Raw genomic sequence first — 27,291 nt, 5'->3', positions numbered from 1 at the left:
TTGGGGGGGCTATTTCCGGGGTTCTGAGGCCGTTTCTGGGGGTTTGGGGGGCTGTTTCCGGGGATTTTTGGGGCTGTTTCCGGGGGTTTTGGAGCTGTTCAGGGTTTCTCTCCCCTGAGGGCGGCGCGGAGCGGTTGCTATGGCCGCGGTGCCCCTTAGCAACGGGCCGCGCGCAGGCGCCGCGCGGGGCACGCCGGGAGTGCCGGGCCGGGGCCGGGCGGGTCCCGCCGAGATCCCGGTTCGAGCCCCGGCCCCGGTGCCGGTCCCGGTGCCGACCCCGCCGCGATGAACGAGACGGTGTCGCGGCAAACGCGGGAGACCCTGGGGCAGGTGATCCGCAAGCCGCCGCTCACCGACGCGCTGCTGAGCAAGCCGCCCTTCCGCTACCTGCACGACCTCATCTCCGAGGTGGGTGGGTGTGGGAGTGGGGTCCGCCCCGGGCTGGGCGGCACTGCGGGGGATGCCCGGGAGTGTCGTGTAAATCACAGGGGTTTGGGGGCGCTGGGTGAGTTTGGGGGGCTTGGAGTGGGAAAGTAGTAGGAAAATGGGGTCACGCTGGCAGAGGCGGGGTTAGGTGAGGTTGTGGGAAGGAATTGCTCCCTGTGAGGGTGGGGAGGCCCTGGCACAGGTGCTCAGAGAAGCTGTGGCTGCCCCTGGGTCCCTGTAAGTGTCCAAGGCCGGGTTGGACACTGGGGCTTGGAGCAGCCCGGGATAATGAAACATCACAGAGTCACACGGTCATTGAGGTTGGAAAAGCCCCCCGAGATCACTGAGTCCAGCCTGTGCCCGATGCCCACCTTGTCACCACCCCGGAGCGCTGAGTGCCACGACCAGGCGTTCCTAGGGGACCTCCAGGGATGGAGACTCCGCTCCAGTGCCTGGCCACCCTTCCTATGAAGGATACATTTCCTGCTGCTGCACAAGGTTTATTCAACAGAGGCTTTAAATGTTCTTAACTAAGCCCATTTCTTCTGGTTTTTAGGTGATCAGAGTGACAGGTTTTCTGAAAGGACTTTACACGGATTTCGAGTTGAAGTCAGATAATGTCAAGGTGGGCATGGGACGTCCTTACTTATTTACCTCTCCGTGTTCTTTGCAACTTGCCACAACGTTGTTTTGGTCTTTGCTGTGTTCGGCATCAAGGACGTGTTATTATTTTTGTGAAGAAGTTGTAAAAGTTCCTGCCTGTGGGTTATATTGTGCATTCCATGAAGTGAACACCTATAGATTTGTTAACAGATAGGTTTTAAAGAGTCTTGTGGTCTCTTAGCAGAATCTATGGCCCTAAATATATAGCTTTATATATTTGTGTGTATTTCTGTATATGTGCAAATATAGACACATGTGGCATATAGATCTATACATTAAATATCCTTGTTTAATATCCCAGGACTCACCTGTCTAGGATTTGCATTCCACAGTAGCTTTATTGAAATAAAAAACTGGCTGCTTACTGAAAGAGGAGGTTAATATTTCTACTGAAAACTCCTTTTCCTAAGTCCAAGGGTGACTTTACTCTCCATTTCTTGCTTTCCCCTGATTTTTGGCTGAGCTGTTGCCGAGTTCTCCAACTCCCAGCCTGATTTGGGAGCTTTGGTTGCTGATTCCTGGCGAACGAAGCACTGTTTGTGTGTCGCCACTTAGGCAGCTAATCCCATGATGTTTGTTTAACATAGCAACTGAAGTGTGAGCTCTGGGAGCCTGACTTCTCATCCATCCAGGTAGTTCTTGCACGTTTTAGTCACTGATTAATGTGTGTGTTTATTTCTGTGACTGCTCCTCTGCTGTCAGGATAACTAAAATTGAGTCATTTATAACTGAATTGTTGGTTTTAGTGATAGTGTCCTTGTTGACCCAAAACACAGATTTCCCAGCAGCTTCTGAGCAGGTCTTTGTTGCATCTACCTGCTGCTATCACTCTAAGAATTTCTTTCACAAATTTCTTTCACAGCCCATGAGTCCATGGGATTTTCCAGAGCACAGGCAGAGGAGATCAAAATCCTGGAGTGTAGGGAAAAATGTCTCAACCTTGAGTTCCTCTTTCCAAAACTGGTCAGGAGGAGGACTTGACTGGTTCCCTACTATGATCTCTCTTGGAGTTGTAGATCAGGAGAATAATTTTTATCTGAGTAATCAATATGAAAGATGTAAAGAGGACTGAAATAATGAAGATTCCTTAATTGTGAGTACTTATGCGAAATTTCACTTGGCTTTGCTTTGTTGATTTGATCTTTTAGTTTTTGCTTCTGATTTTACATAATCACCGGAAGACATCATCTCTGTTGAAGGGCAGTTGGGGCAGGTTGTTTGTAAAGTATAATTAGGGAACTAAAGTATGATAATGGTGGAGATAAAAGTTTCTCTTATTGCTCTTTTACCAGGATAAGGATTCCAAAATCAACTTCCTTCAGAAGGCAATCGATGCTGTCGTTATGGTGACAGGAGAGCCACTGTCAGTGAAACCAGCACGAGTTGTGGCTGGACACGAGCCCGAGAAAACCAATGAATTCCTTCAGGCAATAGGGAAATGTTGCTTAAATAAGGTAGGACAGATTTACACAGATTTTATGCACACAGGGACAGGGACAGGAGGAGGGGGAATGGCCTCAAGCTGTGCCAGTGGAAGTTCAGGTTGGACGCAGCAGGAATTTCTCCATGGAAAGGGTGTTCAGGCTTTGGAAGGGTCTGCCCAGGGAGGTTTGGAGTGCCCATCCCTGGAGGTGTCCACAGAACACCTGGATGTGGCACTCAGCACTCTGGGCTGCTGACAAGGTGGGGATCACTCACAGGTTGGACTCGATGACCTTGGAGATCTTGTCCAGCCTAAATAATTCTGTGCCTTAATTACCCCTCTGCTGTCATTAATTGCACAGTAGAAACACTTTGTCACCCCTTAATAATAGCAGATGGAGAGTTCATGATCTTAGCAAGCATTTGAGTCAGCTTCCCACACAAATGCATTCTGAATATCAAGGATTTTAATGTTCACTGTTGTTCACTTTCTCTGTTTGTCTTTTAGTAACTTTTATTAGATTTGAAGCACAAAATAAAGTTTCAGAACTTTTATAATTTTGAGGTACAGACACAAAGTAATTGTACAATGATTATGCGTACCTTTGACTTTATCTCCTTTCAGTCAAATCTCTTAATTGTGGAATGAAAGTAATTTTTCCACTGAGGTTTTTTTGATTATGGAAATACAATAATGAAGAAATCTGATAACTTGTTGAAAACAGCTGCAGGGGATGTTCTTACACAGAATTATTGCATTCTTTCATGGAATTATTATGTTTTTACACTGAATTGTTACATTTTAAAAATACTAATTAGTACATTATTTAATGAAACAATTCACTCATTTCGGTGGTGTTTTTCTGTTCCTTTCAGCTGTCCAGTGATGCTGCTGTAAAAAGGGTCTTGGCTGGGGAAAAAGCTGATGCTAAAGGGAAACCTCCACCCTCCAAACCTCGAGACAAAGAAAGCAGGGAGCCCAAAGCAGAAGAACGAAAAAGCCATAGGGATAAAGAGGTAGCATTTGCATTTTTGGGGGAGGGTACTGGGGTACCATGATTTACTTGCTTGGGGTTTTTTTAGCATTTTTGTGTTTGTAGAGTCACAAACTCTACACTGTGACTCAACACTGTGACTCCAAACACAAACTCTGTGTTGGAATTAATTTTTAGTGTTTGCTTTCTTTTTAGAGCAGGAGAGACGCTGAAATTAAAGACAGAAGCCCCAGCAGAGACAGAAAACCCAAAGGAGATTTGAAAGAGAGCAGAGAAAGAGAAAAGGAGAGGGATAAACAGAAGAATAATGAAGAGAGACACAAAGAACCTGAAAGAGACACCTCGAAGGAAGGAGAAAAACAAGAGAGGGAAAGAAGCAAAAGCAGAACAACCAAGCAAGGAAGAGACGCAGAAAAAAACAAAGGAAAGGGAGACCCAGAGCGAGATGACCTCGGGCATGATAAAGGACAGGAAAGAGAGAAAAGACATGAAGGAGGAAGAGAAAAGGACAGGACGAAAGGAAGAGACAAAGATAAGGCCAGGGACAGAGAAGGAGAGAAAGACAGAGAGAGAGGAAGAGATCGGGGCAGAGAAAAAGATGGGGAACATTTCAGGGAACATGGAAAGGAGAAAGCAGAGAAAAAGGTAATTGAAATGTTATTTTTGGGAAGAACTTTCCCCACCCTGTGGGGACTTTGTTTCTTCCAGTGACCTTCTATGTTTGTATTCCTGCTCATTCAGCAGGAAGGGACCTTGTTCCCACCCCCTGCCATGGGCAGGGACACCTTCCACTATCCCAGGCTGCTCCAAGCCCTGTCCAGCCTGGCCTAGGACATTCCCAGGGATCCAGGGGCAGCCACAGCTTCTCTGGGCACTCTGTGCCAGGGCCTGCCCACCCTCCCAGGGGACAATTCCTTCCCAATCTCCCATCCATCCCTGCCCTCTGGCAATGGGAAGCCATTCCCTGTGTCCTGTCCCTCCAGGCCCTTATCCATCTTTCTTGTTGGCTGTCTTCTGGTGCTGGAGGGCCTTCTCAGAGTTGGAACTGAATAGTCTTTAAGATCCCAGTCTGGGATTCCTGGATATTCTAAGGATAAGTCCAAAATTGCCTTGAGAGATACCTCTTCACTGCCTTTCGTTTTGCTGTTCTTCTATTTCCTCCTTCTCTAAATATTTCTTGTTCTGCCATTCTGTTCTATTGGTAGAAATTCAGGATTGATGGGCACCAAAATGCTTCTCTTGGATCTAAACCAGTTCATTTCTTTCCAGCCCTCAGATCCCGAAGAATCTGCGCTTAGAAAACCACAGAGGCCACCTAAAGACAGCAAGTGCCAGCCAGACACTGAGGTTAGTAGTGGAGGAGGCAGGAATGTTCAAAGCGTTACATTTTGATTTGGGAATCTGCTCGAAAACAGTGTAGGGTCGAAAGGTAGGTGAATGGCAAGCTTTAGGGCTGGGAAATACATGAAATAGATGCTTCCCTGGGTTTTTTGTCATTTATTTATTAAAAATTTCTCGATGTTTCAAGCCAAAAAAAAAAAGTATACTCAACTTATTTAATTTTGCAGATTTTATTTCTGTGTATTCATATTTTGGACACTTCTTAGGATCACAGACTGCTTTGGATTGGGAGGAACTTTAGGGCTCATCTCTTTCAACTTCCTGCCATGAGTTTTCTTTATTCCTCAGAATCTTTCCTGCAAAGCTGATAGGGTTTTTGTATTTATTTTTGAATTTTAGCAGAAGTTACTGTTTTGGAAAAAAAAAATGAGTCCAGTGTTGTTTCAGGATCCGTGTTTTGTAGCTGGAAGAGCAGCTCAGTGCCTCTGCACGGAACCTGCTTCTTGTGACGCACCATTGTGCCTCCATCTGCTGCTTCCTGATGACCTGAGGCAATCTGGGGAATTATGGAGCCATGTGGCCAAATGTTTAAGGAGGGAGACTTCAGTAAATGAACCTCAACAGTAAGGCTGAGGAAAAACCAGGCAGGATCCCAAGTCTAGCAGGAATCTCTGGGCCCACTGACATTATCATGTCTTCCCTGTGAGATGACAAATTTATGCCTCTTCCTTGACTCCCATCCAACCAAACTCTTTAAGTTATTGGCACTGGGAGGGAGAGCTTATAAAAGGGGGGTTTTTGGGTTTTTTGTAGCCTCCAGACAATATTCATGGCCAAGTCAAACTTCCTGCAAATTGGGTCTTTAATGGAAATTCTGAGCCTCATCCCGAACTGTCGTGCTTTTGGGCACCACAATAATGCAGCGGGGCAGTAAAGTTTCATTTCCCCTCCTAAGTGCTTTTGGGAGGGATTCCAAGGCTTTGGAATTATTACCTGAAATCCAAATTACATTCCTGCCTCTGCCTGCTTGCATAACAGCGGAGGCTGCTCGCTTCTGAGGCGATGAAAACACAAACTTTAGAGCGGAGCGTGGCAAATGTCATCGTTTTAAAGCTGTGGAAGGGAGAGGTGACGTGAAAACATGCCCAGTGCATTTTGGGAGATGAGATAGCTGCACAAATGATTTAGAGGGAATTCCAGCAGGAAGTCATTGGAAATTGCATCTCCTGGATTTGGCTTGATCTTCTGGTCCTCCCAGGAGTTTCCCAGCCTTTATTTCCAGGGATTTATTCCGATTTAAGCAGTGGCTCCACTTGAGTCAAGTGGCAGGGAGACAAATGTATTCAAAAGAAGGCAAACAACTTTCTGAGCACGTGAAGGATATTGAATCATATTTTGTGGTCTCTACTGCAGAATTAATAAATCTTCAGCATCTCTCTTTAGCTTTTTATATGTGTTTTTTCTATATATAGTTACAGAATATATATATTCACTATAATAGAAGTTAAAGGGAGTACCCAACAAGTCAGCCACTGCTTTTTTCCCCTCAGGATTAACATCTTTAACTTTTTACTGCATTTACTTTAGAGAACAGATCAATTTAGATTTTTTTTTTTTAAATATTCTACGTGTATTCTACTTGTTAATATTCTACAAAGCTGTCACTTAAAGTTTAGTCCCTGGCTTTACTTAATGAGATTTTCTCTATTCATGCATATCTCAGTTTTTCTTGCTGCTAATTATCAATGCCAGCTTTCAAATCTACTTAAGGCTGAATCCTTTTTGTAATTTAAATGTATTTTTCTGTTGCTAAAGAAACTCTTTGTGTTACCCAGTGTGCAGTAGTCATCACATTGGTATCCATAATTTTCTGGAGCTAGAAGAAAGCAGGGATAAGTAGGAATTAAGAGACATTTGGCTACCACATGGCAGTCAGAAGCTGCCTCAAGGCTGGCTCTTGCATCCCACAGTTTGGGATCCGGGTTGAGTTGTGTTCTGTTCACTCTCAGTCCATCTCAGGGAAAAATCAGGTTTAAAAGGGCCTTTTGGACCTTCTAAATAATGAAGATCAATATTATTTAGACTTGACAAGAGGTGGGGGAGGTCACAGAGCATCTGGTGCTGGAAGTGGCTGCAGAACAGGTAAATCATTTCCCCCCGAGGCCAAACACCTTGGAAAAGTCTCTTCCATGTTTCCCATGGCAGCTGGAACTCTTGGCTAAAGCTTTCTGTAATATCCTGTCACTTCTGGCCACTTGCACAATGGGTTTGATTTTTGCCCTGCAAGCTCTATTGCTCTGGAAGTGGTCACTTGAAGCAGCCCCTAAGTCCTACCTAATGAACTTCTTTTCCTCTTGGAACTTATTTAGGTTATGGAATGAAGCTGTGGAATTAAAATAAGGACAGCAGGGAGAATCATTCCATGGAAACCTCAGGACATGACTCCAATATTTCTGTTCTGGAGCTGGGAATGTCCCTCTGTCTTTGGTGTCACTGCATCAGAAATCCAGCATTTAAACTGCTTGAAAAACAGAGATTTTCCTAATCTCTTTGTGTTTGGGAAGTTTCAATTTGCAGAATCTAATACCAATAGAACATCATCTTGCAAGACTTTAGGTGAAGAAAAGATAATTGATGGGTATTTTCCTAATAAGTCTTATCAACACAGCACTCAAATTTGCCTTATCAAGTGGAGATCTTTCCTTGCATGTGGTTTTATTTATATAAAACTATACCCCCACATTTTACATTGTAGAGGTGGAAAGATACCTCCTGGCACTGTGGATTTAATTAGAAGAAAAGTACTGTAGAGGGTTGATGGACTGAAATTGCTGTTCACGGACTTAGTTTTTATTTATTATTAGACAACCATCAGCAGAGCTGATGTACTAGAGGGAAAAGTCGCAGTGGCTTATTTTACAATGAGCTCTGAAACACCAGCAAACATTTTCTTCCGTCTTGAAGTGAAACTCAGCCTCTTTAAAGGTTAATAATGAGGACAGAGCAGCAGCCTGGATGGTTTGCAGAAGGCTCTGGATCCTCTCCATGTGGAAACATAATTACTCAGGACTGGGAAGCGTGCATGCATCCATCAAGGATTCCACTGTAATGTGTTTTTTCCAGGATGGTGTGAGATGAAGTGCAAGATTTCCCTTTAATGGCTCCAGTGGCTGCTTTTCAAAGTCTTGAAGGAGAATAACCTCTTTTATCTCCCTTTGGAAAGCCCCCCAATCATAAATATTAGGGGCTTTCTGTTTTTGTGCGCTGCCATAGTGAGTAAACGTCAGCTTTCACCCTGCACCTGCTGCCAGGCTGCACATGTGGCTCCACAAAAATTCTGTTTGTAGCCACATAAATAAATGACCCAGTCCCCTCCTGCAGCACCCTCAGCACCTATTCCCAGCTCCCTCCCCACCTGTGCTAATAATGACCTCACCCAGAGAGCTGCTGGGGCTGGAGTGTTCCAGATGTGCTCCTGATGGGGTAGGAGCTTTCTTTTCCCTCCTTCCATCGTGTTGGGCTTGTGGAGGTAATGATGAAGAATTAAAATTAGGCTGAACCACTTGAAGATTTGAATTCTGTCTGTCTTTCTGTAGAACATGCCAGAATTTCCTAGGAAGAAAACCCCTTCCTTTTGGTGGAAGTTGTCCCTGCCCAGGGCAGGGGGTGGAAGGGAATGAGCTTTAGGCTTTAATGTCCCTTCTACTCACACCATTCTTTGATGGCATTAAGATGGCAGAATTTCTGATTCTCAGGTTATCGATATGAACATTGGAGGTCTTTTCCAACCTTAATAATGATCAGCAGCACTGACACAAAATTTTGGATGAAAACTGCAAAACAGAAAAGCACACAAGGAAGGAGATCCTGTAAGGTGCTAAACATGTTTCAGGATTTTGGATAATAGGCAAGATTTTTATCCAGGGAAGTTGCCATTTAAATATTGGGCTGTGCAAGCCTGGTAGCACAATTTTTTAAATCCTTGCTTCTGTTTTGGAATGAAATCTAAAAAAATTTGCAGCAGGTTGAAGAGGAGCTGTATATCTGATGCACGTGAAACACAGAGGTGATTGTAGGAATCTTCCTCCTTTTTATAACCTTTTTATTCCACGAGGTTGGATACTCTTCATTCCCATTTGGAAGTTGTTTTTCCATTGAATAAGTTTTTGTGAAAGAAAACAGCTGGCACTCATCCAGGAAAAAAATATCACCAGGCTTTGAGGGAAATAAATTCAGCATAAAGGTGTGGATCAATTCTTAGGTCAATATTTGCTCTGTATAATACTTAGAAAAACAACACAAGGAAGTAAATTTCATATACAATGATATAATTTTGAAATCTGCTGTTACATAATTTTTTTTGCCTTTTTGTTTTGGGTTTTTTTTTCCCCCAGAATGAAACTATTGCAAGGGTATCAAAGCAACCTTCAGCAAAAGGATCAAGGCATCGCTCCAAGCCTGGAGGAGAAGGTAACCACAGAGAGGATATTGTTATTTTTATCAAATGTGCTGGAGGGCTGTTGAGTAGGGATAGCAGAAATACTTAAATATCCCTGTTTATTATTGTCAGGGTTTGGTTTGTACTCCCAGCCTGCATTTGTGAATCCAAGGGGCAATTTTCCTGCTTGGAATTGGGATAGAGGAAGTGAGATTCAGTTCAGTTTGCTCTCGTTCCCTGTGCACAGTTGCAGATACAAATTCAGCCTGCTTTTGGCAATTTCTGTGTAATTACTCTCTAAATGAGCAGTCGGACTTGTCCGCAGCTATTTCTGACATTTAACATTTGTTAAGTGTTTACAGCAGAGCAAAGTGAAGGTTTGAGCCTTGAAATGATTTTTATTGGGTTTAACAGGCAGTTGGGCCAGGCTTTCCAAATAAATTATTTCTCTGTGGAGGTGCTTCCTTGCAATTATGTCACCAACTTTTGTAGCTCAACCTTTAAATACTGTATTTACACACTGACTGGAATGTGGATTATCTTCGGAATATCCCAGATATTGCACGTCAGGAATAAAGGAATCTTAGCTTAGCACTGCCATCCCTTTGTGCAGGAAAGCAAGAGGAAGAGCCTGGAGAAACTCCTGGCTCCTGGATAAGGAATAAAAGTCTGGTCCCCAGAGCTCAGACAGCAGCAGTGGAACTGCAATTTCTGTCTGTATTTCAACACCTTTCCCCCTCCTCTTATTTCAGTGATTGTTCCTCATTTCCTTTCAGTGCTTTGTGCCCCTGGTATTTTAATCCTAAAGAAGAAGTCACTGCACATTAATCACTTTAATGTCACTGTTCAGAAGATTCAGTGACACCTGTGAGTTGATGCCTGTTAAAAACTGCCAGTTCTGGTTAAAAATTGGTGCTGTTTAGACTAATGAAGATCTTCATACACTTAATTTGCCAATCTCATCATTATTAATTTATATAACAAGGTCATGTGTTGCTGGGTGTCTTCCCAAGCACCCACAGTTTTTTTGGATTTCTGTTTTAGGTTTCTGTGTCTGAGGCAAAACACTGGAGTTAAATCAGTCCTGCTTTCAGGATAATGAATAGCCCTGTTTGGGCACCATAAATACCTTGGAAAAAGCCTGGCACTTGGGATCTGAACGTGTGTTAATTTAGGAGCCTCATTCAAGCTGGTGCTAGAAAATTGAAATTTTTATGTCACATCTCCTGTGCTGTGAAGTCTGAATAATTTGGCAGCTGAAAACCCCCCTGTCTGGATTCCATTAAAACTGCAGCCTTATTTTACTACTCAGTGATCCTTAGCTGATCCTATAACTTCTTTTATTTCCCAAGATTTCAGTATTTGTTTTATACGGCACTAAACTGCAAGGACCAGACACACCCCATTTATGGGATTGTCCCTTTAAAACCAGAATCCAGTTTTCCTGAATAGTTTAATACAGGGAATGACTTTGGGGTGAATATTTTAAAATACTCCTCTCTCCCCGATACAGCACTTAAATTTTAGTTTACGAGAGCCAGGAATATTTTGGGGCATTACCCCTCTTTTTTTTCTGACACAGATAGGTGGATAATCCAGAGGACAGGAAAACTTTCTGGAGCTGTGCTGATGCATGTTGCACACCGGTGATGATGATCAGAGCTTTTTGTTTTATCTTCTATTAACTGGAAATAAATCAATGTACAACAGGTGGGAATGTCTCATCTCCCTGCACAGATAAATGATAGAGGTTTATACTGAATATTTCAGCTTTCAGGAGTTCAGTCATCACTCATTTAAAAAGTCTTTGTGCACCTCGAATGTGATTTATTGACACTGAAGAGGGTTTATTAAACTTGGGTAGCCCTTAAAGAAATCCTAACAGGTATTTACCATGGCTTTTTTATTTTGACTTTTTATTGGCGCTTGAGTTTCATTTGACTATAAACTGGTTTGTTACAGGAGCTGTGGACATGAGGAGTGTGGCAGATGGGGTTTCAGAGGATGGTGCTGCTGAGCTGCAGGAGAAAAATGAACCAGGCCTCGCAGAAAAACAGAAAGGTAGGGAAAGTTAAAGTGTGACTGCCATGGAAAGCCCAGCTGGAGGGGTTTTGGGTCAAATCCATGCAGCTAAATGATGTAAAGAAGGTGATTTACATTTAATCCAACTGCTACCGTGTGTTTTAATCACATCTGATTCATATTTTGCCTTGAAAAATATCCATCCCTGATAAAGCAATTATTTTTATTTTCTTTTTCCTATTCCTCTGTTTTCCATGGGGCAGATGCTGCACCTGAATCTCATGGTGACTTGTTCTCTGTAAGAAGTGAATCTTTGCATGTTGCCTTTTTGTGCAACGATTTGGGAGTCTCAGTGTTTGCATTTTATAGGATTCCAGAGGAAAATTCCATCCCTGCATTCTTACTTCTCCATTTCCCCTCCAAGCTGGATATAGCTCCCAAGACATGGATTTGTATCCAGCTATAACACCCATGGAGCCATGGAAGCAAAATGCAGGAGGAGGAACTGAAATTGTAGCAAAAAGCTTCATTTTTGTTCCCTCCAGATCCACATGCTTGAGCTGGTTGGGAGGATGGATGCCAGGGATGTGGGAGGTGTTCCCAGCCCACCTTTGGCCTCCAAGGCCTCGTGGCTCTGGCAGCCTGGTGAAATATGGATGGGTGCCCAAGACATTTGTGTGACCTTCCCCAGGTGGGAGAACTTCCATGAGAATTCCCTTTGATCTCTTGGAGCTGTCTTGTCCTTTGGAATGCATCTGGGATGGAAAATAAATTTATGTTATATTTGGGATGGATGTAAGAGGAGTACCCCCAGGTTCATTATTGATTTGGATTGGATCCCCTGGTGGTGTAAGAACCAAATATTCCAAATCAGAAGAATAATGAAGGTTGGAACAGATCTCCAAAATCATCAAGTCCAACCTGTATCATGGAGCTCAACCTTTATTTTACTGACTGATCTTGATTTTCAGCTTTATTCACCAAGGCACTGTAAACCCTTCATTTTTTAGGTTCAGGACCTTTAAGATCCCAAATCCAAGCCATTCCATGAGCCTAGGATTATAAAACATTGTTTATTAGCTGAAATAAACTAATTTTCCTGGATCTTTTAGAGCATTGTTTCTGTCTGCTTCAGCTGTACTTCGTTGCAGAGCAACGAGGCTCTGGATCCCAGTTTTCCTGGCCCTGGGCGTAGTTCTTAGGTTCTGGATGTAATTCCTGTTGTGTACTTCATGCCTAACAAATTTGATCAGATTGCAGAACAAGTAGAACTTTTCTGAAAAATTAGTGTATTTCTCATTTTCAGATTAATTTGCCAGAGACTCAGTAACATTCCAGTGACAAAAGAGCAGTATCAAACATAATTGAAAACTTTTAGTGGAAAAAAAGTGCTTTTTAATAAATCAAGCCCTTCTCTAAAGCTTTTTTGCCCTTTTTGTATGTATTATAGAATTTTTAAACATAATTGGGCTGAGTTTAGATGCTTTGAGTAGACTTTACTCAAGGAATAGCCACCACCTCAACCAAGAATCCCAGTAGGGGAAGATAAGAGTTTAAGGGAAACAAAAGCACTGAGTGAGATGATGTCATTTTCACAAGGGGGAATGTCACAATATTGAGAAACTTACAAAAATAAAGAAATTTAACTGGTTTTTTTCAAAGCAGTGCTGAGATTCCAAATACTGTCATAAAAAAATGATGTTTTCCTCGTCCAGCTAAGCCCCGGTGTTATGTTGTTTGGTTTAATAGAAACAGAAGCGGAGAACGTGGCTCCTGAAAAGCCTGAAAATGGGGAAGCCCCTCCTGATGTCCCACCTCAGCCTGCCCAAAGGTGAGTTTCCATCCTTTATTCCGTTCTTCATCCATAAACGGCTTCCATGGAACGTTAGTAAAAGTTTTGAGGAGAACATTGCATTTCTTCTGTGCATTCCGTAAGGATGGTGTTACGGATAGGATGAACTTGCTTTTTAATTTGAATGCTTGATTTTTTTTTTTTAATGCTAAGCAAAGGCTTATGTTGCTGTGTCACTTGTGAAAATGATTTTTCCCCATTCCCGCTGTTATTCCAGACGGACTCCCCGTCCTGGCAGCGCGAGGCCGGCACCTCCGCGAGTGAAACATCAGGAGAGCACCGAGCTCTTCATCCCAGAAAGGTGAGGGATGAGGGAGATGCAGCGTGGGTGCTCCTTGGAGCACACCCTTCCCAGCTCCTCGGGCATCACCAGTTTGTGGCAGTCACCTCATGGTGGGGACCTGTGGAGTTCCCATCCCTGGAGTGTCCAAGGAAGGCCTGGGAATGGCGCTCGGTGTGCTGTGGGTGGGGACTGCTCACGGGTTCGACTTGGAGAGCTTTTCCAGCCTCGGTGATTCTGGGATTCTGTGATCTTTTGATGGCTTTTAGTTGAGTTTTATTTCTTCTGGAAAGATCTCTATTTCCGTTCATTCCCTGTTTCCTTGTGTCCCTGACAGGAGCGGCAGTGCTAAAACGGGCCCAAACGTGATCAGGGAGCAGCAGGTTTCTGATGAGGAGGATGAGCAGTTCTTGGTGGAGGCAGCAGTGTCCCTGCCAGAGATGCCAAAGGTCTGTTCCTGTTAAAAATTACTGAACCTTTTTCCATATTTTGTTTGGAATGTCCAGCCTGGAAAAGAGAAGGCTCCAGGGAGACCTCAGGGGCCCTTCCAGTGCCTAAAGGGGCTCCAGGAGAGCTGGAGAGGGATTTGGGACAAGGGATGGAGGGACAGGACACAGGGAATGGCTTCCCACTGCCGGAGGGCAGGGATGGATGGGAGATTGGGAAGGAATTCCTGGCTGGGTTGGAATTCCCAGAGAAGCTGTGGCTGCCCCTGGATCCCTGGAACTGCCCAAGGCCGGGTTGGACATTGGGGCTTGGAGCAACCTGGGATAGTGGAAGGTGTCCCTGCCCATGGCAGGGGTTGGAATGGGATGAGCTTTAAGGTCCCTTCCCACCCAAACCATTCCATGATTCCCTGACTTGTTGAACTATCCTCCAGATGAATATTTTTGAATAGCTCCATATGACAGCAGTGCCAACTTTTTGCAAATAAAGCTCTCTTCCTGCATGTGTAGGAGCCAGAAGTGGAGCTGGTTGAAGATCAAAAGCATGGTACGTCTGCTTTTATCTATATTTATACAGCTCTAGAATCAACCCCTGGGTTTAAACCAAATGCTGAACACTTAAAATGCTGAACAGAGCAGTTAAATCCCTCCTGAGGGAAGGGGTTTGCAACGTTTGCAGGAAAACCAACTTATTTACCCAGCCTTGTTTTCCTGTGCAGCTGGATTTACAGCTTTGTTAAGGACACATTTTCTATGCATCTTCAATGTCAGCAGGATTTAAAATTCTGCATAAAGCTCATAAATTAACTTTTCTTCAAGTGTCAGGTACAGCTTGTAAGCTCCGAGATACGAGGTTGGATTTAAAGACAAGTTCTAGAAAAGCTTGGGAGAAAAAAGGTCAAATAACAAATACCTTGTGTGTCAGTGTTTAAATTACAAAATAAAATGCTGTTTATATTGCTCTAAAAATTGTCTGCATTAAAAAACAAAGCTGTTGTGTTTTATTTTATTGTCTGAATTATTAAAACTGTTTAGTGTCCATCAATGCTTAAAAAAAATCCCCATTTTTCAACAGGTGGGCTGGTGAAAAGAATCCTAGAAACAAAGAAGGATTATGAGGCATCACAGAAATCATCACAGACCACAGACAGGGTGAGGTGGCAATGGTCTTCAAAGAACTGGGAGATTAAATGTTGCAATTATGACATTTTCTTTGCTTTAAATGTGTTTTATTCCACTGATGATCAAGCTTTTCTCCATCATGTCTTGTCTTGCTTATGTGATTTTTTTCCACAGTTGAGAAAGGGAGGCTAGGTTTTGTTTTTGCTAGCTTTTGTAGGGGGTTTTTTGCTGTTTTGATCACTTGGAAGGTGTGTGGGAAGGATCACAAACCAGAAGCAAAAGCTTGAACTCCCCGTATTTGAGCATGTTTCTGGTACAGCGGAGAGCTCTGGCTTTGTCTGCCTTGCAGAGCTCCTGATATGAGAGGCAGCAAAGGCAGGACACTGAGATGAACTCTTCTGATCCCATGGCCCCACGAAAAGTTTCTAAATCCATTTTGATATGCTGGGGAGAGGCACTGAGGCACTGCAGTGATAAAAGTCTCATAAAATTAGACAAGTGCTTGATGTTTTGGGGAGGCGAATGCATTTCATGAGCTTTTATATCTTCCAATCACATTTATTTTAATCTTAATTCAGTATTGTAGGGTTTTCCTACCTGTATTCTTTTCAGGGATGGTCTGCAGTGTTTGAAACCCGCTGTTGACAGAGCTCTGTGAAATCCATGGTGACTCTTGCAGACTCTTGAGGCAGGCTCCTGTCTGCCTCTTTTGGCTTTCCTTTCTTTTCCAGCACGTTGAGAAAGTTGGGATGGCAGATCTGACTCTTGGGGGAGTATCCTCCTTTCTGAAGTTTGGGATTGGCTGAGATTCAGGCCTGGAGGAAAATTCCCTTCATGTATTGCAAGGGCTGTGGTGGATGAGCCCAGGTAGGGCTAGCTGAGATACTGGGAAGGAATCGTTCCCTGGGAGGGTGGGCAGGCCCTGGCACAGGGTGCCCAGAGAAGCTGTGGCTGCCCCTGGATCCCTGGAAGTGTCCAAGGCCAGGCTGGATGGAGCTTGGAGCAACAACCTGGGACAGTGGAAGGTGTCCCTGCCCATGGCAGGGGGTGGGACAGGATGGACTTTAAGGTCTTTTCCAGCCCAAATTCCTTTGGGATGATTCTATAACTTAAGAAACCGAATCCTTCTAAAAAGAGGAAATCACCTTTAGATTGCTGCCCATAGTCTGTTAGGAATGGTTTTAGCTTTACCCAACTTGCTGAATTGCATCCCTTTGTTGTAAACGTGCTTCTTGTGCTCTCTGTAGTCACTGAAACACCTCTAGCTTAGCATGAATTTATTCAATGGCAAAATATGCCTGCTTGGCAAAACTTTGCCTTTAGAGAATTGTTTGGAGACAGAGAAGAGTTCCAGGTTGATTCTGCTGCTTCTGCAGCAGCTGCAAAGCTCATTCCTGAGCTGGCACTTGAGCCCAAGCCGTGCAGCTGTCCCTGTTCCCGAGTTTATAACTAGATGGTGCTGTTGGATCATCAGTTCCCAGGCTCAGTGTGGGAAGAGCATTAGGAATTCATTGATGCTGTCTCGAAGCACTCCCTCACCGTGGGCTGCCCTGTTTGGTGGTGTGTCCTGTCCAGCACTGGGCAAGGAACAGGATAATGGGGGAGGATTCACATATTCACATGGATTTCAAGCTCAGGAAGCTTCCTCTGGTAGCTGTGCTAAATTTTCTGGTTGGCTTTTTTCCCTGACTGAGAGTGACAAACTAAACCGGTCCCTTTTTAACCCCTTAAATATTTTTAAATGGCCAATTGTGACCCTCTACAATCACCATTGAGTCCCATAGCTGGTTTTCAGCCCCTGAAACATTCATTCAGTGCTTGTTTGGCTTTTGTTGCGCTTTTGAAGCCCTGCTCTGCGTTAGCAGCGCCGAGAATAGACAACTAATTCTGGAAAAAAACCTGCTGACTTCCTAGTCCATCACGTGGAAACCTGCCCAAGCTCCTGGAACACCATGGGATCGTCTGTCCAAGCAGCTGGCTGCTACTGCAGGAGGTTCCCCTGCTGCTACTGCTTTTCAGATCATGGTGTGGAACATCCAGAGGAGTCTAGTTCTCCTGAAATTGTGATCTACAGAGCAGTGTGGTTTTCCTGGAATTGTGATCCAGAGAGAAGGGTGGTTCTCCTGAAATTGTGATTCAGAGAGTGGTCTAGTTCTGAAATTGTGATCCAGACAGGAGTGTGGCTCTCCTGAAATTGTGATCCAGAGAGAAGTGTAGTTTTCCTGAAATTGTGATCCAGAGAGAAGTGTGATTTTCCTGACAGCAGAGTTGAATGGAAAAGATGATTAAAAATGCCTGAAGTGTGTGACAGGCACTTGACAGTTCAGAGAACAAGAGCTGGAGACACGATTGGATCCTGGGAAATGATTTTAGAGAATGGAGTTGCTGTTACAGTAAAAGGGAAAAAAAAACCCACAAATTTCCAACGTGGCTTCGCCTCTGGGAATGCTTCTGTCTATTTAATTTGTTTTCCATCAAATTGTCCAGCAGAAATCTCTTCTGCATCAGGATGCAACTGTATTCCAAACCGTGTTGTGCATCACAGAGTAAAATTAAGGGTACTGCCATATTTTTGGAGTAAGGTATCCAAAAATCCAGGGAATACTTGACAGAAAACTTGCTTTGGGAAATTCCATCTTCCCTCTCTCTGTCACTAGAATGTTCATCTTCCCTCATTTGATTAAACTATTCAATACATCCAAAAGAAATGAAACATTTCTGCACTTCTGTTCATTAGTCTTTAAAGCCTTGATCTTCTGCCAGTTGGTAAAATGAAGAGGGAAAAAATAGCAGGCTGAGTGCTGGAACTTTTGGTTAATACATTATTAACTCCAGTATTCAGCAAAAAAAAAAAAGATCAGTGGATCTACCTGATTTATTGGGGATTAATCAACCAGAAATGAGGTGAAGTTGGTGGATTAATACTTAATCCAAATGTAACACTGGTGCCCTCTCAGGGATGTTTCACACCTTCCAGCTGCTGATGGCTGGGGAACATTTATTTATGTTAAAAACATTCCTCCAAAACCCTTTCTGTGCTGTGTTTCCCAAACATGCATTTGCTTTTTAAGGAGTTTTAATAAAGGAAAAGAAGGGAGAAGGAAAGAAAATTGGGACTTTCATCATGTAGGTTTTGCATGTGCAGAAACTTAAAATAATATACACAATTTTGAGGTCAAACAAAGAGGTCATTCTGGAAATACACAAGATTTTTACTGCCTTGATTAGCTGTGTTCAGCCTAACAAATTAAAAAAAAAAAACAAAAAAAACACCACTTCCTAAATGTATTTGTTTAGAATTTAAGCCTCTAATGTTAACCAGAGAAAGAAACAGATGTTCCATTTTGTATTCCACTTCATTTATTTGACGTGTGGAAAAACGTAGGCAGGTTATTAAATAGCTGAAGCAAGTGGGATAACAGAATTCCCATCTTTGCACTACCAAAAGGGCTTCAGAAAAGCAGCAGCTTGGAGGCTTCTGGGAGGAACAAGTGGTATTGAATAGCTCAGCACCTGGGCAATATTAACTTGAATTACCAGTGTGGTACATTATGCACTTCAGATCTCAGGACAGATCTAATCAGTGCTGATTCTGTTTGTTTGAAGAGCTGCAGGTCATTGATTTTTACATTAAAAAATTACATTTTTACATTACATCTCTGGGTGTGCCCTCCTGTCCATGCAATAATGTGCTGTGTTAAGCAGCTGGTGTCAGAAATCCCATCATTCAGGTGTTGGGAGGAGGCTCATCATTCCCACCACAGCATCCTGCCAGCTTGGTGTGTCCTCAGGAATGCTGACAGGGAAATGGAGGAGTTACCTATGGAAGGGTTTTCATCTCTGTGACATCTCTGTTGATGGTGAAGTGATCTTAATTCACTGGGAAGTCTCTGTTGCAAGCACACAGTCCCTCGAAAACAGGATTTTTAACCCAGCAGCTGAGTAGCACCAGCGCTCAAATGGAGACAGTGTGTGCTCCAGGGTCCTTATGCTGCTCCCAGCTCTCAGGGAACAAACATGTGGCCCCCAAGCAGTCATGCTACAAGCTGTGAACACAGGAACAGGGCTCTGGCCACTCCTGGGATAATCCTGGTGTCAGGGCTCCTTTGTGCCCCAAACCATGGAATTCCTGTCCTGTGGGTGCACTATAAATCCAAGTGAGGTAGCAGCTGGATCTGTGGACACAAGGGATGTGTAAAAGTGGCGAGGCAGCTGTGGTTACCCCCTGAGAGAGGGTGCAGCGTGTAAAGGACACAGCACAGGGCCTGTCAGGTCTTTCAAGGTGCTGGGGCACAGCCTGGGGAGAGGGAAGTAGTTTAACACAAGGAGCAGGCTTATTCCAAGTCCTTTTTCACCAGGAAAGGCTGCTCTTTCAGGAGGAAGAGGTTCTGGACGCAGCGAGTGCGAGGAGAAAGGGAACGCTGAGCAGAACTGGCGCCAGTGTGGCATCATGGGTGAATCAATGTGCTCTGCTGTCACTAATTACAGCTGGAATCGTCTCCTGGCTTGTCTCCTCTGGCTCAGGATTCACAGGGCTGGAGCTCCTCTGCTCTGGAGCCAGGCTGGGAGAGCTGGGGGTGCTCACCTGGAGAGGAGAAGGCTCCAGGGAGACCTCAGAGCCAGTTCGGGAGCTTAAAGGGGCTTCAGGAGAGCCGGAGAGGGACCTGGGATAAGGGATGGAGGGACAGGACACAGGGAATGGCTTCCACTGCCAGAGGGCAGGGATGGATGGGATACTGGGAGGGCAGTGAGACCCTGGCACAGGGTGCCCAGAGAAGCCGTGGCTGCCCTGGATCCCTGGCAGTGTCCAAGGCCAAGCAGGACATTGGGGCTTGGAGCAACCTGGGACAGTGGAAGATGCCCATGGCAGGGGGTAGAATGAGATGGGCTTTGAGGTCCCTTCCAAGTCAGACCATTCCACGATTCCATGATTTTGCTTTGTGTGCTGAATATTGCCCCACATACAGGAGATTGTGGGAACTGACTTCTCGCCAGGAAAGTAGGGTGGGTATGTGGGCTGGGTTGGGTAAAAAGTCCAGCTCTTTTTGGAAGGATCAAATATGAACTGAAGGGAAAACCACCACCCTCCAAAAAAAAAAAAAAAAAAAGAGAAAGGAGATTGAAAAAGCTTCTTGAAAGAGCCATTCTTTTATTTTCTTGTGGAGCCTTCCAGCTCAGGAGCAGGTCAGACTGACTCTGGGAAATGCAGTGATAAAGAACATTCTGTCTCCAACTCCTTGGCCTGTGCCTGAACCCCATACCTGGCATCAGCAGAAAAAGCATCCTGTTCATTTGAAATGCTTTAACATTTACGGTTTCCCTCCTTGTTCTGTGAAAGAGTTTCTTATGGGCATCCCTGGTGGATAGTTACAATCTACTTAAAACACAGACTCCGTAAAAAACAGGAAAAGAAAACACTCTTTATGATCAAAAAATATATTTTATACAATAAAAAAAGCGTCCCCATCTTGTTGGTTTTGCACTGGATATATCCCAGTTACTTGTCCAAAATGAAGTTTCTGCCCTGTCCTGTAGAAATAGGTAGGGGGAAATGGTGGAGCTCAATAAAACTGTGATTACTTGGGTCTGTTTTCCTAGTGGGACATAATAATAGAGTTAAAAGGGGCTATAGAAACGATTAAAATGCTTGATAGATGCTTGTACTAATTTGATTCATATTTTAAAAACTGTTAATGAAAAAAAAAGAAACAAAAGGGAAGGTATATAAAAGTAAGCAAATGCTGTTTCTTGAAATTCTGGTGGTTTCTGGAGCCTTGTTGATAATTTTCCCCCTTCTTGATTAAAAAAGAAAATTCCTGCTTTCAGATTTCTCAGGTCCCTGCACCCGAGTCCACATTGTGTTCTGCTCACATTGAGGTAATGGGAAAAGCAGCCTTTTTTCCAGGAATCCAAAGTAAACATTTATCTTGGTGCCTTATGAAAAACACGAAGGAAGGGAAACGTGTTGGGCCTACAGAAGTGATCCAGTCTTTTATATGGGGATAATTTATTGATTCTGGGGCTGTTGTGAAAGGGGAGTTCGTTGAGGTGTAGGGCCCAGTGAAAAAGCCTGGAACAATTCGGATTCTGGCATTTTCCTCCCGGCTGAAAATCTCCTGTTACGCATTTGTGCAGAGCGAGCAAAGGTGGCACTCAGGGCTCGTACCGCCCACGTCGCCGGGCGTAGGAAACCATCTGCCATCATTGCTGAGATTTTAACCCAGAGCTGGAGCTGCGCAGCTGGGAACAGGCACTAATGGGGTTCTCTCCCCTTAATTATTTAAAATCAGCGTGAGCTGGCAAAGCTCGAGAGTGTCACGGTGATAAATTGGAGCCTTGAGCTGCAGGACATAGAATTCGTGGCTCTCCCATCCCTGAAATGTCCAAGGGCAGCTTGGATGGGCTGGGAGCAACCTGGGGCAGTGGAAGTGGTGTCCCTGCCCGTGGCATGGCTTGGAACTGGATGGGCTTTGAGGTTCCTTCCCACCCAGACCACTCTGGGATTCTGGGATCTTGGTAGCACAGGTGTTAATGAGCCAAAGAAAGAAGGGATGGTGATTTTTCTAACTTGTGGGATGAGGGACACAATGTGCCCCGTGAGCTCCTGTGCCTTCAGGCTGGGAAATCTTTCTTGGCGGGGAATTTTTCTTGGATTTTTCTTGAAACTTAAGAGTTCTTATACCACTTCAATATTATATAAGCGTTTCAAAGACACTTATCAATTTCTAATTTTGTTTTTGGTTTTGTTTTTATTTTTAAACAAGCCTATTGATGAACCTGTATGGATAGTATTTACTAGATTTTTATTTCAAATAGTATTTAATAGATATTTAGTGGTGTTATGTTTCAGTTCTTGCAATCCCACTTGGCCTTGATGATCCTAAAGGTCTTCTCCAACCATGACAATCCTGTAGTTCCATGGCTAAGTTTGGATGGGATAATATTTTCTCCTTTTAATCTCACTGTCGAAGTATTCAACTGCACAAAGAAGTGGAATTACAGGGATACTAGAATTAATTTTCAGTGTTTACTAATACACTTTAAGGAACCGATTCATCAAAAATATTCCAAATTTTTTTGGCATTTGGAAAATAGAAATTAAGCAGGTTTTCACACACCAACCCTCAGATAATGGCCTGGCTGAGTCTTCTCCCTTCTGAGAGTGGTGTATGTGAAATAAATTCCTTATTTCTTGGCTGAGCCTTTGGATAATGGATGGCGGGGACGAGAGTTGTGAGGGTTTGGAGCACTTAGGAGAGGAAAAACAAGGGAATGGGATTTTTTTTCCTGGGAAGCTGTTGGATCTGATACAACTCTGCTGATGGACTGGAGGTGCTTGTCTGCATAGTTCACTTCCCAGGCCCATGTGGAAAATCCAGTGCTGTGGACTGAGCCCTCCCTCCGGCTTTGGTGGAGCACAGAGTAGGAAAAGGAGTAGGAAAAGAGTCAGGATAGAGAGAGAAGGGTTTGAAAAGCTGTAAGATCGCAGCTCTTCCATCCTAAAGGACAGCAAATGCATGGATGACTCCAGGAAAGCTCTGACTCCTGTGATTTGTGTGGTGTAATGGAGCACCTGCTGCTGCGGGGGAGGCCCGGCCAGAACAGGAGGGAATTCAGGGCCCTCTTGTTTTTAACAGCTCAGCCAGCGCTCCTGAAATGACTTTGGCAGCGAAGGGCACGGGTTCAGCAGCGTTTGTCACCTCAGCCCAGTTCCTAATTAAACCACTCAAACATGAGCTCCCAGTAAAGGCAGAAATCCGGCGTTTTCCTGCGCCGCGTGTGTGGCAGAGCACGGGCAGCAGCCCCGAGCGAGGCTCAGCCTTCGGATCTTCAGCAAAGCGTTTTCCTCAAACACATCTCTCCGTGTCCCCGAGTCCTCCAGCCAGCCCAGGGCTGCTGAAATGTGCTTGGCAGGAGGCCCTGCAGCCTCCAAAAAGCCAGCTGAGCAAACAGCCCCCAGCTCGCACAGGAAGCCAGGCAGTTGGGAGGAGGGCAGGAGGGGACAGCGGGATGGATTCCCTGTCCCAGCACTGCCTCCTCTGCATTTAGCAGGAATTGTGCCTAGGAATTGGCTCACCCTCTGGTTGGGGTGGCAGGGAAAGGCCTTTCTAGTTACCTGGCATATAATAAACAACCAAAATGGCTTTAAATAAGCTCTACTTCAAGCTCTGTGTGTCTGGGTTTGGGAATTTGACCTGCAGGAGTGTTGGAAAGAAAGAAAAACGAGGTTGTTTTTTCTTCATGGGGGAGAAAATCCCAGTGGGCTTTTCCTTAATGGCTTTGCTGGAATAAGATTATTCCAGTGTATTAGCAGCGTGGCATCCCTTTGCTCTTTTTACAGCATCCTTTTGCTCCTGCTATTAACCACTGGAGCAAACACTGAGTTTGACTTGCAGAGAGCTGAGAGGCCTCAGGAGCTGCACCACAGAGACTCTGCTGGCTGCACACAAGGGAAGTAGCACAAGCCCAAATTCCTTTGGAGGAGTGGAGTTTATAGAGGCCACACCTGCGGCCTGTATGGCTTTACAGCCATGAAGAGGAGTGCAAGGCAGGGAATAACCACGGGCTGTTTTAGCTCTGAAGTGCTCTTGGTAGGAGTAGCATTAGGAGCTGGAGATCCAGATACGGACAGTGGAGGGAGAGAAGCATCTTGAAGGGGCTGATGCAGAGAACTCAGAGGAGGCTGTGCCCTGGAGCTCTCACAAAGCAGCAGAACTTGCTGCTGCATTCAAAGCTTGCCCAGAGAAGCTGTGTTTGTCCCTGGATCCCTGGAAATGTCTCAGGCCAGGTTGAACACCGGGGCATCGAGCAACCTGGGACAGTGGGAGGTGTCCCTGCTCATGGCAGGGGGTGGGATGGGATGAGCTCTAAGGTCCTTCCCAAACCATTCTGTGATTCCATGAGTCTTCTCTTCCATTTCAGTCTGTCACAAACACTTCTCTAGCCATTTCCCACTTTGCAGTCTCCAAACATCCTTCATTCAGCCTGCAGTTTTCCCTAATTCTAATGCTTTTCCCTCTTGTTAGGAGAAGCCAGTTGTCTCGGAAGCATCCAGGAAGAGGGAGAGGGACTTGGTAGCCAGAGAAATTGAGAAGTTCCAGGTGTCCATTCAGACTGTGTGCCAGAATGCCTTCAGGCTGGGCAGGATCGTGGATTACATCCAGGAGGACATGGATGCCATGAGGAACGAGCTGCACACGTGGCGCCAGGAGAACAAGGAGCACGCGGAGGCTTTGCAGAGGGAGCAGAGGTGAGTGTGGCCAGGGGCAGCAGGGGTTGTCTCTTGAGACAGATTTTAGGGGCCCTTAAAACTTACAAACAACGTAAATATTGAACCCAGAGCAGGAGTGGATTCCTAAATCCCAGCCTGCTCTTTGTGCCATGGATTTGTCGTGTTCTGGTGTGAATGACAGTTGTTGAAACAGCTTCTTTGGCCTTACTTGTCTCATCTCTGTGTCTTTACACTCCCTGAAAACAGAACATCCCTTCCAGCTGTGTGTGCTGTGATCTTAAACATGAGGTAGAGATCAATATTTCTGGAGCCATATTCAGCCCAGAGATTTGCTGCTCCCTGAATCTGTGTGCAGAAGTAGCATGGGAAGATTCTTGGCTGAGTTCTCTCCTGGTACAATGTGTCACATGTGAGCCCCAAATCAGTGCAGTGAGGCACTTCCAATCCTTCAGGACAGGGTTACAGAGCAGCAGCCATAGAGACAACAATGTTTTCCATGTGTCATGGGACAGGCAAGCTCATCCCCGTTTGTTTTGCTTCTGTGACAGGCACTTACAGGATCCCAGTGAGGGAATAGCCGTGTGATTCCTAGTGATGCCTTTGGTGATTTATGTGGTGGAAAGGAGGGGAAATCCAAAGGATTTGGAGATCTGAACTTTAGGTGGTGAGCCCTTGAGTAACTGGGTAATTCAGAATGACAGCAGGCTCCTGCAGACTGGCATTTCCTGGCTGTGCAGTGTTCCTGAGGATAAGCAAAATTATGGAAAATTATTATTAAAATGCAACTTGTGTTCATTAGTGTAGGTTTTATGAAATTTCCTGCTAGTGTGGCATTGCCTGTCTTTGTCAGCAGCTCCTGGTGACTCCTTTTCTACATCATGGAATCATGGCATAGTTTGGATTGGAAGGGACCTTAAAGCTCATCCAGTCCCACCCCCACTATGGGCAGGGACACCGTCCACTATCCATGGTTACCATCCACTATCCATGGTTGCTCCAAGCCTTGTCCAGCCCAGCTTTGAACACTTCCAGGGATCCAGAAGCAGCCGTAGCTTCTCTGTCCCTTGTTTCAGAGTTTAGCGGAAAAAACAGATGAGCCAAGAAGTGATTTTTACTGTTGAATTATGGGTGATCTCCTCTGAACAATATTCCCCTCTACCCTTGTTATTAGCTTTGTCTTTGTACTTCTTATTCCAAACTTTCTTTCAGGAAGGGTGGGAAAAACTTAAAGGCCAGGCTGGACAGGGCTTAGAGCATCCTGGGACAGGGGAAGGTGTCCCTGCCCAGGGCAGGGGGTGGGACTCTATGGGCTTTAAGGTCCCTTCCAGCCCAAACCATCCTGGGATTCCGTGATTCCATTAAATGCTTTGCAGCCTTTCAGGTATTGAAATGTACTTTCTTGGAGGGCTAAAGAACCTGAAGCAGCTTGAAAGTTTCCAACAACATCACGCTCCTTGTGTCTCTTCCAGCATCACAGACAGCGCTGTGGAACCACTAAAAGCTGACCTGGCTGAACTGGAGCAGCTGATTAAAGACCAGCAAGACAAGATCTGTGCTGTAAAAGCAAATATTTTAAGTAATGAAGAAAAAATCCAGAGGATGGTTCTTAGCATAAACTTGTCTTCAAGAAGGTGAAGAAGACAGAAAAGAAGTGAAAGAGCCTTGGGACTCACTGACTGGCATTGCTACCAAAAAACCAAAACCCAAATAGCAGATATGCCTCGTTCAGATATAAAATGTTTAGGGACCAGAACCCTAAAAATTATATAAAGAACCCCATTATTGCATTGATTTCTAGATGTTGATATTATGCAGGATAAAATTATATTCACTTGAATGCTCGAGTTGCAGAGCTATTAAAAGAACTTGTTTGTTTAAATGTGAGCTGCTGTTTTTCACTTCCCTTTCCCTCCCTGGCCACGTCTCCCTTCAAGTCCTTCTCCTTATCTCCGCTGAAATTCCCTCTGAACACACTGTCCTGATAAATGGTTACTAAAGAACTCTTTTCCCCCCCTTAAATGTTCCAAACTCCTGCAGGTCAGAAGGTTCCTGAATCCTGTTCAGAGCTATCAGGAATCTGATTAGGACCAAGTGAAAATGCAATTCGAGCATCACCACGTAAGAGAGCTGAAGTGTTTTATCTGCACAGGTGTTAATTCCATTTTTATTGCATATGTTCATTTGGAAAGGATTAATTTAAGTACCTGTTTCCTCCCCAATGCATGCATGTCCTCCTAGCTTTTTCTACGGGAATAATTCCACTGATTTTTCTTTAGTGAACTGCAGATGTGTGGAGTGTTTTCCTAATGACCCCTGGAGTGTTCTGCCCATGAGAGTCCAGCATTAGTGAGTCCTAAATCTGCAAAGAGTATTAGTGCAGACACAACTGTGTGACTCTGTGCTGGGTGCAGAGGCTTTAGTCCCCTGCAAGGCTGTTGCCAAGGATTTTATGATGTTGTTTGGGTTGTGGATGAAGTGTTAGTGGCCTTGTTTTTCCTTCTTTGATTGGTGTATCTATGTTTTCTCGTGTTGGTTTTTTTCTAATTTTTTTTTCTTTCTTCCTTTATCTGGTGTCTGGACCTAAAAATCTACGAAATTATCATCATCGTAACATGAGTGTTTAGGGTGTTAAATACAGACATTTTGAAGGGTGGGAGGCTTTGCCATGTGGGGATTTGGAGGGGGTGGAGAAGCATTTGGGGGCTTGGGAAGGAAGAGGAGAAATTTTTTGATCTCTGGTAACAACAGAGCTCTTTGTGTTTGCATGGCCCTTTTCCAATACCTGAACTGCATCCTGGGTCTCATCACATAAAGGAAAAGGGATCCAGGATGTCCAGCAGCACCCCCAGAGCCCAAAACTGTTGGTGAAATCCATTAAATACTTGGATTGTACAATTCAGAGTTTGGTGGGATTGCTCAGACTCCTGCTGAGGTGGTGTTTTCCCCCATGAGTTTCCCACTGCTTCAAGCCACCCCTAAAGGACACAGAGAGATTTGTCACCTGTCCCCAGCCTTTGTCACCACTTGGTCCCCTCTCACACCTCTCTGCATG

At 44.5% G+C, this 27,291-nt stretch overlaps 1 protein-coding gene across 1 annotated transcript; it reads left to right on the top strand.

Moving 5' to 3' along the window:
* The first annotated feature begins 209 nt into the window (after window positions 1-209).
* On the top strand, window positions 210-26,118 carry TRAF3IP1 (TRAF3 interacting protein 1). Its single transcript, XM_040070295.2, has 15 exons — window positions 210-408; window positions 983-1,051; window positions 2,382-2,543; window positions 3,388-3,528; window positions 3,702-4,151; window positions 4,776-4,853; window positions 9,242-9,317; window positions 11,248-11,346; window positions 13,057-13,138; window positions 13,377-13,460; window positions 13,777-13,888; window positions 14,396-14,432; window positions 14,961-15,037; window positions 24,034-24,257; window positions 25,709-26,118. The coding sequence occupies exons 1-15, from the start codon at window positions 286-288 to the stop codon at window positions 25,872-25,874; spliced, it is 1,980 nt and encodes a 659-aa protein (XP_039926229.1). The 5' UTR covers window positions 210-285; the 3' UTR covers window positions 25,875-26,118.
* Window positions 26,119-27,291: the final 1,173 nt, after the last annotated feature.

This window comes from Hirundo rustica, chromosome 7 (assembly GCF_015227805.2).
Source record: "Hirundo rustica isolate bHirRus1 chromosome 7, bHirRus1.pri.v3, whole genome shotgun sequence".
Lineage (NCBI taxonomy): Eukaryota > Metazoa > Chordata > Aves > Passeriformes > Hirundinidae > Hirundo > Hirundo rustica.
This window is presented reverse-complemented; position numbering and strand designations above follow the sequence as displayed.

What these genes read in the sequence shown, in the direction of transcription:
- TRAF3IP1 (XM_040070295.2), top strand. Translation starts at nt 286, where the DNA reads ATGAACGAGACGGTGTCGCGGCAAACGCGGGAGACCCTGGGGCAGGTG. An exon ending in AAAGCCATAGGGATAAAGAG is followed by an intron (nt 3,529 to 3,701) that starts GTAGCATTTGCA and finishes CTTTCTTTTTAG; the next exon opens with AGCAGGAGAGACGCTGAAAT. An exon ending in CCACCTCAGCCTGCCCAAAG is followed by an intron (nt 13,139 to 13,376) that starts GTGAGTTTCCAT and finishes CTGTTATTCCAG; the next exon opens with ACGGACTCCCCGTCCTGGCA.